This window comes from Eretmochelys imbricata, chromosome 10 (assembly GCF_965152235.1).
Source record: "Eretmochelys imbricata isolate rEreImb1 chromosome 10, rEreImb1.hap1, whole genome shotgun sequence".
NCBI classification, from domain to species: Eukaryota; Metazoa; Chordata; order Testudines; family Cheloniidae; genus Eretmochelys; species Eretmochelys imbricata.
Genome location: NC_135581.1, coordinates 76,184,004 through 76,198,708, shown reverse-complemented (window position 1 = coordinate 76,198,708; position 14,705 = coordinate 76,184,004). Strand labels below are relative to the sequence as shown.

The window sequence follows — 14,705 nt, the reverse complement described above, 5'->3', positions numbered from 1 at the left end:
TGTTTCTGTACTGCACACTTACTAGCTTCTTGAACAAATCTGGATTTTAATTTTTCTATTTAATATAGTCATAAAGGCACCCTATTACCTTGATAGCCAAGCACCATTAACTGCATTGAGCAAACACTGTTAATCTTTTTTTTGTTTAACACAATAGGGTATGAGTTAGGAAAATAAAAATCCCCCCGATCCCCCTCCAAAAAAGAGCTGACAGTAGGGTGGGGTATTTTTTTTGTTTGTTTTTAAAGAAGTCTTTCTTTTGTATCAGATATATGTAACTTTAAGCAAGTTCTGCCATGTGAAGAACATCTAGGGTTCATTTGATCTCAGGACTTTTCCTCCACTGTTGGCAAAAGGTATGCCATACCTGAAATGTGCTTGATTTCAGGCTGCAAAGTACCAGCCGCTGCTACCCATAGCACAATTTGGACAGGAAAAACTGGATCAATAGGGTCAGCTACACAATGAACATGCATGAATAATTGCAGATCACATCATTTAAAGATTAAGCTCATATTTATCTATAGGGATTTTTATGCTGCAGGAAGAATACAGGTTCATCCCTGGTAACTTTAGGACCATTTAAAAAGAATTTTGGATATAAAGATGTGTGTATCTCTGGGTCAGATGTTATTTTCAAGAGTTCAGTACTTCGCGGAAAGAGGAGTTTCCATGGAATCATTTGATGTTAGCATAACTGACAACCATGTTAAATCTAGGAATTAAGAAGATCTTAAATGATGTGCTGAAAAAACAACCCAAAATGATGGCCATCTCCTTACTATTCATAGGGTTTCAGCTCTGATTCACAGTACCGTTAGGGAGAGTCACTCAGAAGGGGAGACTAAAACCTCAATTAGCAGTTTAGGGAATAATGTCTCTTAATTATAAAATGAAGGCCGAAAACATACTTCTGGTCTGAGTCTTTGGTTTCAGTGAGACCATTCGACCACTTCCATGTCACCATTTACCAGAATCCACCAATTCTATTCTTTTGCAAAAACTGAAGAGCTTTATATTTTTCTTACCTTAGACTCAGTGAAGCTGGCTGGTGTCTCTAGATAAAGCTTTCCTCCTTCATGTAATAAATGACCACTCCACATTTTCTTTAGCAAGTAGAAAACTCCAGAAACATCCATACATTAGGTAAGTGTCTGACATTTTACCTGTGTGCGCCAGGTTTGTGGCTGTTAAGAAAAAAGCTTTATCGTGAAACTGAGGTACTATGAATGTCCCTCCCCTTTAAGGTCCAAGCAAGTGCAACAGGGCTTTCCTTGCCATAGTTGAAAGATCAAAGTTAAGGAATGTGTGATGTGGTGTTCACCCTACCCTTGCCCTGAAGGAGTTAATGGAGGCTAAGAAGGGGGGGAGTTAACCAGAGAGGCCACAGCTGAAGGGAATCAGATGGCCTATGTAATCCCCTCTCTAAACAGTGAGGGAGCCCAACTAGGGAGGAACAAGCTGGGCTGGATTTATAAAGTAAATTGACAACAGGGAGCAGTCTGCAGCCACTCCCTAGGTGAAGAAAGGTGTGTTTGGGGGCTATGGAGCCAAAACAGCCTACAGTTATTCCCTGGGAGAAGGAAGTTTTGGGGCTGGCAAAGCCAGAATGTTAGGAAAGGCTCAGGCAAAAGGCAGGAAGGTCCAGAATGGACCAGACCTTGGCTGTTGATTAGGTCCCTGAGCTGGAACCTGGAGTAAAGGGGAAGACTCAGGTTCTCCTTCAGCCGCTGGGGGAATAGCACTAGCTGGGCCGTGAATGGGAAGACTGCCTGAGTCCATTCATAAGAAGGGACTTTGATACCCCAGAAGGGAGGACACATGTGACTTGGCCAGAAGGCTAAATCACAAGCACAGAGCATCTTGCCTTGCTGAGATCCAGGAAGAAAGGCAGGGTGTGCAGCGAGAGGCAGAAAGGAGGTGCCAGATCTGGAATCAGCTAGTCCTCAGAGCAACCAGGAGGAGGTGCACTAGCCATGAGCAGACCCCATGACAGAATGGCATAATTCAGCCAAATCTTAGAGCAGCAGGAAAACTATGGTTCTCCTGTACACTCCAACTACTTCGGGTTTATAAATGCCCTGCACCTTCTGCAGCCAGCTGCTAAGAAGGCACCTCAGCCACTCCAATCATGCTGGTTAGATGAGTCCAGGAATAACTGGTTGCTATGTTTTTACTCCGTCCCTGCCACCATAATGACACAGGCACTTCATACTCTGGAATGAAAGCATGTGTTCTTTGAACTGAAAGGGGCTCATGGATCTGAACGTACAAAGAGACCTCAAAGCATGAGACATGAAAACTTTGATTTCTTTTTCCTTTGCTAATGGGGACTTATCAATACCAACCAGGGGGGAAGGAGGAGAAAGAAGCATATACATATTCTTTTTCATTGTTTAATACTGAATGTGAAAAAAGTGCAAAAATCATGAAACCACAACAGCAACGCAGACTGCATCGTAAATGACCATACCACAAGCTGCCTGCAAAGTCTCATAGCTGACATCAACAAACCCTGCTTCAACATGTCTACAGTCTTTTAAACACCTGCTATAGAAAACATCAATCTGTACAGAGCTGTAGCTCTCTCATATATCTCTCTTCTTACACGTGTATACTCCCATTTTATTTGCTTTCAAATCCAAAAGTGCACATGTTTAAAGATTAATATAGTCCCCCACTTCTGAGGTAAACTACCTCAAGCATATAGATACAAACTCCTACTGAATAAAACTAGTAGTTAAATTTTAACAAAATTCTATTTGTTAAATTCAAATGCAGCAATTACCTTATTTGTATTTAGTGAAAAAAAATGGCAAAGTTTCTATGAGTAAGCTTCAACACTGTGTGCTGATTGAGGCCATGTTATCAATCCTGCCAGCTCCATGCTATCAATAAAGTAATTACACACAAAGCTGTTAAATAGGGCATGTGTCAGTATTTTAAAAAAAACAAAACAAAAAGAAAACCTCAGAGGAGTAGGTTATATTTGCTCTGGCTAGGAATAGAAGCATGTCAACTAAGGCCTGGATTCTGTTACCATCGCGGTTCTCAACTTTTTTTAGGGGTTCACAACTGAAAAATTTTGAATGGCGGTGCGGATCCCTTTGGAAATCTTTGACATAGTCTGCAGACCCCAGGTTAAAAACTGCTGTTCTATGATAACACCTTTTCATGGACCTCTTAGACAGTCTGCAGCCCTCCAGGGGTCCATAGACCACAGGCTGAAAACCACTGTGCTAACACATCCAGATGGAGGTGGAATCTGCACAGATCAAATTGCAACAACAGGGCCCAAGTCACTACCTCTTTGTTTCCTGAAAGAGTCGTTACCCAAAGGTGGTTGTCATGCAAAAAATAAAATAGATCTGTGGCTCTTTCCCAGTTTTCAGTAACACTGAAGGTGATGACATAAGGCTCGTGTTAATGGGATTCAAATGGACAATATGCTGCTTACACAGTCTTCTTCAAGGCTTATATCCTTCTTTCATTAAACCTCCTAGTTTTCATGGCTTGAGGGGACTCATCCATTGGAATGACTTTATGTTACTGTGCTTTTCCAATTCATTGTGACAAACCTAAACTCTTCAAGCAGCAGATTAAAATTCTGATTCAATCTAGAATTAAAGCACTTACATTTATGGAACAAACCTTTTCCTCTCCAAACAACTAAAGCAACCAACAACATAAATACATTTCAGTATAACTTATCAGATGTAGTAGGTCAGTGCTGTTAAAGGACATTTTAAAGAGCAGCTGGTGCCTCCTTGCAAACATTTTATTTAGAAACAATACTGATATGGTCTCTTTTTTCTTCTCCTTCAGTACTATGGACATCTGTATAAAACAGGAACTTATAATTCATTTACTCCTTGCCGGTTTGTCCTTCACCTGATGTCCTAATTCTCTGAACAATGGAAGATAAATACAATCTAGCGTCAGTAGAATTGTTTCTAAAGAAAATAGGTCTCAAAGGTTTCCATGAGGCATCAATAAATCGGGTTAATATTATTGGCCCTCTCATTTGTGGCAGGAGAATACATATTCTGCAGCTATCCTTATGTCTATTTTAAGAGAGCTTTTTTTTAAGTTTCAACTTCAAACCAAATATGCAGAAAATTAAAGCTGATACTTTTCAAACCTGTGTGCCTAAAATTAGATACCTAAATTATGTTTAAGTAAATATTTTAATAAAATTCTACCAAAATATGAAATTACATGTCTAACTGAGCAACCATGTTTGAAAATTTTTGCCTAACTCCCATATAGGAATTTTTTAAAATCTAAAAATGCATTTTTTTTTTTTAGATTTTTTTTTAAAACCCCGTTCCAGAGAGGATAGACTAAGGCAATGGAATTTTAAGCTCTTCTTTGAGCTGTAATCATTCATGAGCCCCTCATCTGTCAATGGTAGCAAAAGTATGTTTTACAGAAGCATATATGAATAATTCTGACAAATATATCTGTTATGTGATTAAGAAGATAAAATAAATGTGGCATGCACACCTTGGATGCGTCTGCACTGCTCGACATTGTATTTGTTTCCAGCACTAGGGCCACTGCTCCCTCTCTTCCAGCTCAGAGAACAATCTCAGAACACACAGTGCTGAAGACACTGCATTTACACCATTGTAACCGCATCAGTGCTGGAAAACAGATACAAAATTTTGCAGTGCAGACAAAGCCCTATATTTAAACCTTGAAATGCTGATAACTACTTGAAGATACCTGGTAGAGTCTCAATCTTGGTAATGAAGGCAGATCCTAATACACTAGTTTGTCTCATATGAAAAATAGGTTAAGATGTTAAACTATATGTCATCTATCCCCACTTCACATTTAAGTCAATACTGCAAAGTAGTAGTCAGTTTTTATAAAAAAAATCTAACTTCTACTGATACGAAAGAAACTGAGAAGTTAATGAAGGCCACACCACAATAAAATAATTTAGTTGGATTGTAATTTGCGTTAAACGCACACAAACTATGTTTAAGTAACATTGCGTTTGTGACCAAAACCAAACCACAAGAAAGGAATTCAAGGTTAAAGGGTAATAGTCTGGCACAATAGGGCTGTCTGGGTTGAACGTGTGGTTCTACTTTCAGAGCATGTCTGTATAAAAATGGCAGCTTCTTACTCTGTACAGTATATCTGACTCTCTGTGTATATTCAGAGGTGTGTCTACAACAAAAGCTGTGCGTGGTCTAGCCTACCGAGCTAGCTTAAATCCAGCTAGCACAGGTAACAACAGCAGCCAAGAGAGTGCAGCACGGGCTTCAGCTCAGGTACTACAAGTTCGGCAGAGACCCTGGGTAGGTACTCAGCTTGCGAGTCCGCACTGAAGCCCACGCTGCACGGTCTTCATTACTGTTATGTTAACAGGCTAGCGGGATTCAAGCTAGCTCAAGGTTAGCCCTTGCCCAGCTTTTGCTGAGTAGGCAAACCCAGAGTCAGATCTTCTTATTTGAGTGTCAACAATAAATTTTTGTTACTCTTTTTGCTCCTGTTAGCACTGCAGAGGTAGTACAACTACCAGAGAAAGAGCTGGATTCTATTCTTGATTGAGCTCCCAAATAATTAACTCACTTCTACTTGCAGGACTGAAATATGCTCCTCAGTTACACACTTGAGCAAACCCAGTAAAATCAATGGCATTTCAAGTGCTGTAACTGAAGGCAGAGTGTGGCCCAAGAAAATCTATTACTGGTGATAAGAAGTCAGAAAGAACCGTGACGAGTGACTTTCAGGTCCTAGGTTGAATATACAGTTAGAAAAAAAAATGCCATTTTTTCAGTCACTTGTCAGAGAAGAACCACACTTGAGCTAATCCCATTGTGCGTAGGCATTATACCGTATGGTATATGCCATCCCACTCTCCTTAGGTACTTGCAATACCTAACATCAGAACAGTACTATATACTGAGACTAGTCATTCCACATATCACGATGTAGAGTCATTGAAGTTGGAGGGATTTTACCACTGATTTCATTGTAACTAGGATTTAGCCTATGGTTTTTATCCATTTGCCTACTGATTCTCTCTAAAAATATTATGCTTTGTAAAGGCAAACCAAACATTTTCCTGAAAACAATATGACTGATGTAGTCTTACTGCTTTGCTTTATTGTGTCTGGTTCTAACTATAAAGGTGACAAAGGTTACCATAAATTTTTGCTATGCATGGTTTGCTTAGAAAGAGTTTTACTTCATAGTTGTAATGGTTTAATTTTTCCTAAGATTTTACTATTGTACATGAGCACATAAAAATGGAACTTAAAAATCAATTGCCTGTATGCCCGATTCTAATACTCTTCCAATAGAGTTATTGTGACTCATTTTGCCTGTGATTAATACTTTGAAATCTAAACAGAAGTGCTGAATTCTTTAAGTATCCCAGTACAACACAGTGTTCAAAAGTTGATAGAAAAATCCAGTTCAGACTCTCACTTGTGGATTAGCTCAATATAAAAATTTTAAAAAAAAAAAAAGATCCTGAAAAATCTCCAGAAAAACTTCCTGTCTTGGAGACTGAAGAAACTTGAAGAAACTGGAAACAGGTCAGTGAAAAAAGAATTTGCAATAGAGGGAGCCCTCCCTTAAAGAACTTTCACAAATTAGGGGAAAGGATGGTGGATATATTGAGGCTTGGATTTAAAATGTGTCAGTCCAATGTTGGTGTAGTAGTGGGACAGTTCCTTTTAAAAAGACGGCAGTCAAAAATCTCTGTGATGAACAAGCTGATAGGCAAGGTTATATTAAAACGTCCTTTCAGAACCAGTCTCCATCATTATCTTCTTCCCCCTCTTCTTCTTTGTCTAGATACACAAGTGCAATTTTCTTTTCATCAGAAATCATTGACCTTTGGTCTACAAGTCTTTGCAGTTGTACACTTTTTTCAAATGCTGACTTCTCTGTTACTTGTTCACCATGAGCCTGGGAAGCAACAGGAAAAACACTTGCTTCTTTGGTACTTTCACCGTCAGTGTCTTTCTGGTCACTTTCAACCACAACCTGTGACTCTCTGACATCAGGCTCCTTCCTATTTGATACAGTGACTGTAGCTGCTTGTGTTCTCCCTTCCACCACAGGCACTCCCGCCACATTAGTTACATCCATTTGAAAAGTAAAAGATGTTTCCTGGGGTCCTAATTTAATATGCCTTATAGGTTGGCTGCTCTCTGATGACCCTTCTGTCTGAAAATGATTGCCCATTGTTTCAGAAATGGGTCCTTTGAAGATGATTTGCTCTGTATGAGTTTCTGTGGGACTCAATTTAATGAGCCTGATGGATCTATTGATATCTGAGTTTCCTTCACTCTCCGAAAGGCTTCCTCCTGCACTACTGATCTCTGGAGATTCAGAAATGGAGCCTTGATATATGACTTGTTCAGTAGTTTTAATTTCCTTTTGACCTAATGTAATGTGCTTTATTGACCCTTCTGAATGAAAATGGTCTCCCGATTCACTGAACTCCAGATGTTCAGAAATAGGACCCTTGTAGATGATTTGCTCAGTTGTCATAAATTCTTTGGGACCTAATTTAATATGCCTGATAGATGCATTAGTATCTGATCTATGCTCCACGTGAGAACTGTCTCCTGTACTGCCAAGTTCTGCTGTTTCAGAAAGAGGCCCTTCGTATGTGATTTTCTCAGCGGAATGAATCTCTTTTTGTCCTAATTTAATGTGCCTTATTGAACTTCCTGTCTGAGAAAGCTCTCCTGTGCCACTGAGCTCCACATTTCCAGAAATGGGCCCTTCAAATATTACTTGTTCTGTATGAATTTCTTTTGGACTTAATCTAATGTGCCTTACTGATTTGTTGGTATCCGTTGATCCTTCTGTAGGAGAGAGATCCCCTGAGATATTGAGCTCTGAAGAATCTGAAGTGGGCCCTTTGAAAATGAGATCTTCAGTAATTTGCGGTGAACCTACTGTGATATGCCTCATGGACCTATTAACATCAGCTGGAACCTGTGGCTGAGCAAGGTTTTCAGGTTCATCTACGTCTACAGGCCCTTTATAAATGATTTCTTCAGTGGTTTGAATTTCCTTAGGACCCATTTTAAAAAGCTTCACAGACCTACCAATATCCAATGAGCCTTCTGTCGGAACAAGGTCTCCCCTACCACCAAGTTCCAGAGTTTCAGAAATGGGCCCTTCGTATATGACCTGCTCAGTTCTCCGAATTTCTGTTGGACCTATTCTAATATGCCTTAAAGATTTGTTAATATCAGTCGATATCTGTGACTGAGAGACTTCTTCTGCATTACCAAATTCTACAGCTTCTGAAACTGGACCTTCATGAATAACTTGTTCAGTGGAATGATATTCCATGCCATCATTACTTCTTACACTGGATGAGCTGTAAACCCCTTGGCTAGCCCAAGGAGTGGATTTATTACTGGATGGAGAAATGTCTGTTTCTATACTACTTTTACCATGAGTCCATCTTTCCAAATCTGGGTCATTACGTTCATCAAAGCCCTCTTGTTTTGGGGACTTCAGTGACACCTTCTCAATCTCACTTGTGATGACTCCACCAAGCTGTGCAATATCAAACTGATCAGTGTCAAGGGTCTGGGACAGACTGACTTCAGCCACCATCGTCACTAAACCATCTTCGTTAGTTTGCTCAACTTTTTTGATATCAACTGCCAGGCTACTGGAGTCAGCATGATTTTCTTTCGTTAATGCAGCTAGTTCCTCTTTCACGCTTTCTGGAAGACTCCCCTCCAGTTGTTCCAATGCCTCTTTCAACTGTTGTTTAGGGTCCCTGGTTTCCTTCAATAAAAGCCCCTTTATTGAGGCCTGAAATTCATGTGGTATTTTAATCTCTCTCTCAATAACAATGGATTCTGCATGTGATGCTTCACCTTTTGGATGTTCCTCATTTAAAACATAGGCACTTGCTTCCTCTCCCACAACCTGATACGTTTGTTCTGGTGAGCTCATGCTATCATCTTTTCTTCTTTGTGTGCCCTGCAAAAATTCATCTTGCCAAGAATATTTAATAGTCGATTCTTCTTCTATGTGAATTTGCCCATACACTGAGTCCTCATCTTTTCCATGAGCCAAAGGGTAATCATCTGGAGTAGATACAAAATATCTTTGTTCATCAACTGAGTCGTCTGCCTCGGTTACTTCTTCCACATGGGTGAGGATCTCACTGGATTGTTTTTTCTTTTTAAAATCTTCAGCTGTAGCTGTGATGGTCTGCTCCCCCTCATCGCCATAATGCTGCTCCATGCTGGGTGAGGTATCCTCTACTTCCTCTACTTCAAATGGTGCTGAAAATTCACTCCTTTCATCAGTTGCAGATTCTAGTGGCTCCTCAACAATCTCAACATTCACAGACACTTTGCCTATATGGTCCCTTCCTTTCAGGCCAACATTTATTAGATCTTCTATCACATCTGTGGATGGAATTCCCTTAGCGTCTTCCAGAACCACTTTGCTCTCCTTGTTTAATAGACTTCCAAGATCAACTTCATCAGAAATCGATATTTCTTCTTGAACTTGAGACTGTACTGTGATTTCAGTCATCTCTTTCTCATCATCATATTTTTTCTTTTCAAGGTAGTTTACTTTTGTATGTGGAGTTGTTTCTGAACCAGAAGACTGAACAAAACTTTTAAGAATATCAGCGACAATAGTTTCTGCTATGTTTTCGGTTGACAAAGTACCCATTCTAGGGCTACTTTTGTCACTAATTCCATGTTCATCTTCCAAATTGGGTTCTTTTTCCGAAACATTCACATTGAGAATTTCAACAGGTTTAATTGTCCGTTCATCTGTCTCTCTTCCTACAGATGTTTTAAAGCCTTGAAATGTTATTTCCGTGTTACTGTTCTGCAATATTTTGTCTGGAGTATACATTTCAACACTGATGGGAATCTCAACAGCCTCCTTGCTTATTGATTCCAAGAACACATTTGTATTCCTTTTGGTTAATTCATCTTCTTTAATCTTTGCATCAGGGAGAAAAAATTCTCCCTCTCTGGCTGATTTATGTACTCTAGTTTGTTCTTCCCATGTAACATTTTTTTCCTCTTTGGCAGTGCTATCTTCCTTACTCCTGACTCCTGAAAAAATCTTTTTGTTATCATTAATAATCATGTCTTCCATTATGTGTGTTTTCTGCTCTGGTTTAACCTCAGCCTTTCCAAAATTAACACTTCTTTCTGCCGTAGTGGGTTTATCATCCATTTCCTTTTTCTCCAGGACAATAATTCTTTCCTCGTTGATTGGTTGCTTATTTTTTTCTTCTAACAAGCCATTTTCCCCCTCTTTAACTGGTTTGTCTCCTTTTGCTTTTTCTTTCAATATAGTACGAGTGTCATCTAGGGCTTGTTCGGATTTGGTTTGTTTAAAATTGGAATTCAGCTCGTAAGATGGAAATTTAGTAAAATTATCTGGTTTTGTTCTTGTACTTTCAGAAACACCTGACCTTGTGTCAACTTTGTGGTCCTTGTTTGAACTTTGAACACTTGTCAATTCTTTTGAAAAAGAAACTGCCGAAGTAGTTGTGGCTTCTGTTCTCTTTCTTTCAGGAAACGTTTTTCGCTGAATTTTAGTGTCTCCCCAAAGACCGTATGTAGGAGTAAAGGTTTTGAACTCTCTATGGTCCTTCATAATTCTTTCATAAGTGGCATCCTTTTCAATAGTGGTTGATGGATGATATTCTGAATTAAGAATATCTTTTCTTAAAACTTTTCCACTATCAGTTGTCCGTGGTCCACCACGCCTTGTCTGAGTTGAATAAAGTGCAGAGCTGCGAATATTCGTTACTGGTGTTTTATGTCTAGTGTCAGCACTCTTGATAATCGGAAAGCTTTTCTTTTTCTTTTCTTCTCGGTATGCTGAGTAACTATTAGGGTAGTCATAAGATGTATTTCTGACACCTGCAAGAAGAGTGTAGATAAGCAAAAATTAAAATACCGTCTTGTATGTAAAATATAAAAATAACCCATGTACAATAACAGCGGCAGGCAATAATCTAACGTAATGTTAAAATATTTATGAAGAAATAATGTCAATTCACTTTTAAGCATACCTGCAGCAGTGCAAGTAGGGTGGGTACGGTTTGGTACGCTGTACCAGCAAGATATTTATAGCTGGTAAGGCGTATCTGAAAGACACAGGCGGAGCACAACAGCCGGCAGCTCCTCTGGCGCAGCTGTACCGCCCCCTACCCTTCCACACAGGGTCTCCTCCGTCTGTACAGCAGCCCCACCAGAGGACAGGGCTGGGGGCGGTACAGCCACCCCGGAGCAGCTGCTGGCGTGGGGCCCCCCCGGTGGCCCCATGTTCTGCTCCTTTCCCTGCTGCAGTTCCCAGGAGAGCTGATTCTCAGTAACCGCTCACAGAGTTCATTTTTTGCTTTACACAGCTAAAAATATACTACAAGAAATTGACACTGACTCATTGGAAAAAAAATATTAAACAATGACTAAAACCTACATTTAGATGTCTAAGTGTAATGTTCGCTTTTTTACCTTGTGGTATTTTTCTCCCCTGCTGATCAATCCACGTAATCATCCATTGGCTGCTCTCCCCTTCTAGTAAAGTTCTGTAACACACACACACACACACACACAAATACATTTGATTAAAATGAAGAGAAAGAATAGTTATAATATACTTTAGAAGTTTGGTGGCAAAGCACCATCACAAATGAACAGGAGAAAAAAGAGTATTACTTCCACTTTCAAACATAGTGACCGATGCTAAGGAAAACAGAGCTCTAAATAAACTAGAGAAGGTAATTATTCTCAGTAATGCACAGATAATGAAGTAAAATCATCAGGCTGAAATCAGCACAATATATTTTGCAAAAACGGTTTGGGTAACTACTTTATGGCAATATTTCAGAGTAGCAGCCGTGTTAGTCTGTATTCGCAAAAAGAAAAGGAGTACTTGTGGCACCTTGGTTCAAATAAATTTGTTAGTCTCTAAGGTGCTGCAAGTACTCCTTTTCTTTTTATGGCAATAGTTATCTTGCTAGATTTTTAGGCTGATTCATCTTTCCTCTCCATTTCTCAGCGTTCTCTTCTCGCTCTTTTTGGCAGTCCCTCCCCCATGTCTAAAATAACCTGCATGGTTTTAAGAAACCAGGGCTGCTGTAAACTTTATCCCTGTTAAGGCTCCGCAGCCCAGCTATGTGTGTTAGCTCAACAGTCATTTACCAGAAACAGACAGAATACACATTTTGTTTGGCTTCTCAATAAAGGGGTTATGCCAGAAGCAAAAAAACAGGGGAAAAAGTCACAACTATCTGTTGTTGAACATCTGCATCCATCACTTTCACTTGCTGCCTATCCTCAGGACACCAGTACACTGCAGTCTGCCAAACCACATCCCCTATCTTAGTGACAAACACAGCTGTCCTTAGGGACCAAGCCTTCAGCTGGCTTCCTTGAGAATACTAGATTGAACTTAAAACATTGTCTTAGAGAAGAAGAGCATAGAACTTTTTCACCTGGCCACCATGCCTGGGTCTATACTGTATAGTGCACCTAGTACGCACCATATAGAGACACACTGGCCACTGCTCATCCCAATATTTTGCTCATTCTGACTGGCAGTCTGACAATCAGGCACAAACTCATCCTGTCCCTGCATGTTGTGCTACCCTGAGGCAAACATGCCCTAGGGAACAAGTCCCATTGAAATTAACAGAGCTGAGATTCAATACGTTTTTAAGGAGCAATTATCTTCCCTTAGGAATGCTGAGTTACACACATTTCATCATCACATTTTTTTTCTAAGGAAAGATGCTCACAGGGCCCTAAAGGTACCCTCTAGAATCAGCATAGAAATTGCAGATGAAAAAAAAAAACCAGAAAACTTCTCTATCTGCCAATGTATCATCTACAAAATGCATGCAGTAAGGCTCCATCTTGTGTGCTACTAGAATTTTTAGAAATGGAGGCCAAATAAATATGGACAGGAAAATTTCGAGTAAATCCTACAACCATCTATGTGCAGATTTTTCCTCTGTCATTCCAAGGCTGCAGTTTCTTCCCCTGCACTGCCAACAGACTCCTATACTGCTGTGAAATAAGTTCCTCTTTCTGTTCTTTATTAACTGATGCCCGTTTCCCCCAATTATATGCCTCCCCAAAAGTTAGACCTAAACTCTGCAGGACTCTTGTGCAGCAGACTTGAAATTCTGTGGTAGCTTTATTTAAATATCAAATTGAACAATGTAATCACAGTACAGTAACCCTTCTGTTTCTGATATTCTGTTTTATTCATGTTCAGAGCATCACAGTACTGGAAGGGACCTCGAGAGGTCATCTAGTCCAGTCCCCTGCACTCAAGGCAGGATTAAATATTATGTTATACTGCCCCTTCATTCCATTTTGGAAATGCCAAATGTTTTGCACTGATAAGCTGTAACTACATCATAGAAGTTGTTGGGCTGAAGCTGGAAGTTCTTGATAGCCGAGGCTCTGAACTCCTGGAGGGAGTGGAAGAAAGTTTCATAAACACATTAGCTGGCTGTTTCTGCTAAAATAATCAGCAGTGAAATAGATAATTTTTACATTTAAAATATCATCTTTAGGTTTCAGACTTAACTACCTGAGATGAATGGGACATTTTACACCTCTGCCTTTCTGCACATTCAGGAGGACAACACTACATCAGTTGACAGTTCCCTTTGTAAGGTTTTCTTTGCATCCATGTATTTGTACAGATTAAGAAAAGGGCAAGGTTAGGTCAGGGTTTGTTAACATGTGGTTGCTAACCACAAACTTCTCCCAAGTGTAGACACAGGTTAACATACTTAAACTAGTCAAATTCAGCTCTAGAGAGGAGGCCCAGGTCAAGCTCAACAAGTTAAATCAAAATGAAAGGTGTTACCCTGCGTTTACACTAGGGGAAAGGTCGTGACTAGTTTTTCCTAATCTGATCTCTTCTAGCCTGTAAGTGCAAAGAAAATTGCTCCTCATAGGCACTATGGATGGTGCTGCCAATGCTACAGAAAAGTCTGAAAGATCTGACCGTGCAGGCACTGAAAGTAGCAATTGTGACGATGGAAATTAAGAATGTGGATAGTATGACTAGGGATTTTTGGCTGCTGTTAAAACAACAGTTGTTCAGTTGCTGGAGCAACGTATGAAGTCACTAAAAATAAGTTCCAAGAAGTACACTGTATATGGCAAATGGCAACAGCACACAGAGACAAGCTGGATCTGAAAACATTATTATTGACAACATGCTATTATGGGAAAACAAAGAGAAAAACCCCAGCAAAACTGGACTGTGACTCAGTATTTCTATGGGACTTGGCTCATGATAGATTTTCACTGACTTTAATGCAATGCAAATATTAAAATCATTTTTACACTTTAAGATAGTAAATTAGTAAGGAACAGCATAGTCTAGTGGATACAGCACAAGCCTGAGAATCAGGAACTCTGGCTTCTATTCCTGGCTCTGCCAACAATCTGCTGTGTAATCTCAAACAAGTAACTTCACCTCTCGATTCTTCAGTTTCCTCTCCCTACCCTTTGTTCCTCTTATCTATTTAGACGGTAAGCTGTTTGGGACAAAGACCATCTCTTACTATGTGTTTGTACAGTTCCTAGAAGGTTGGGCTCCTAATCTCAGCTGGGACCTCTATGTACTACCATAATACAAACAATGAAAAATGCTCCTCCAAGAAATCCTCCCTTATAAAGTAATTGTGCAGATAC

At 39.8% G+C, this 14,705-nt stretch overlaps 1 protein-coding gene across 2 annotated transcripts in view; it reads right to left on the bottom strand.

Annotated features, from left to right (window-relative positions):
• Window positions 1–2,382: 2,382 nt before the first annotated feature.
• The window catches only part of SYNM (synemin), a 31,483-nt gene continuing 19,160 nt past the window's right edge, over window positions 2,383–14,705 (bottom strand). For both annotated transcript variants that reach the window (XM_077828873.1, XM_077828872.1), the window contains exons 3-4: window positions 11,499–11,572; window positions 2,383–10,904 (exon numbers count right to left, since the gene is read on the bottom strand). In XM_077828873.1, the coding sequence (XP_077684999.1) occupies window positions 6,769–10,904; window positions 11,499–11,572 (4,210 nt within the window). In that variant the 3' untranslated portion in view covers window positions 2,383–6,768. The remainder of the gene's footprint in view (window positions 10,905–11,498; window positions 11,573–14,705) is intronic.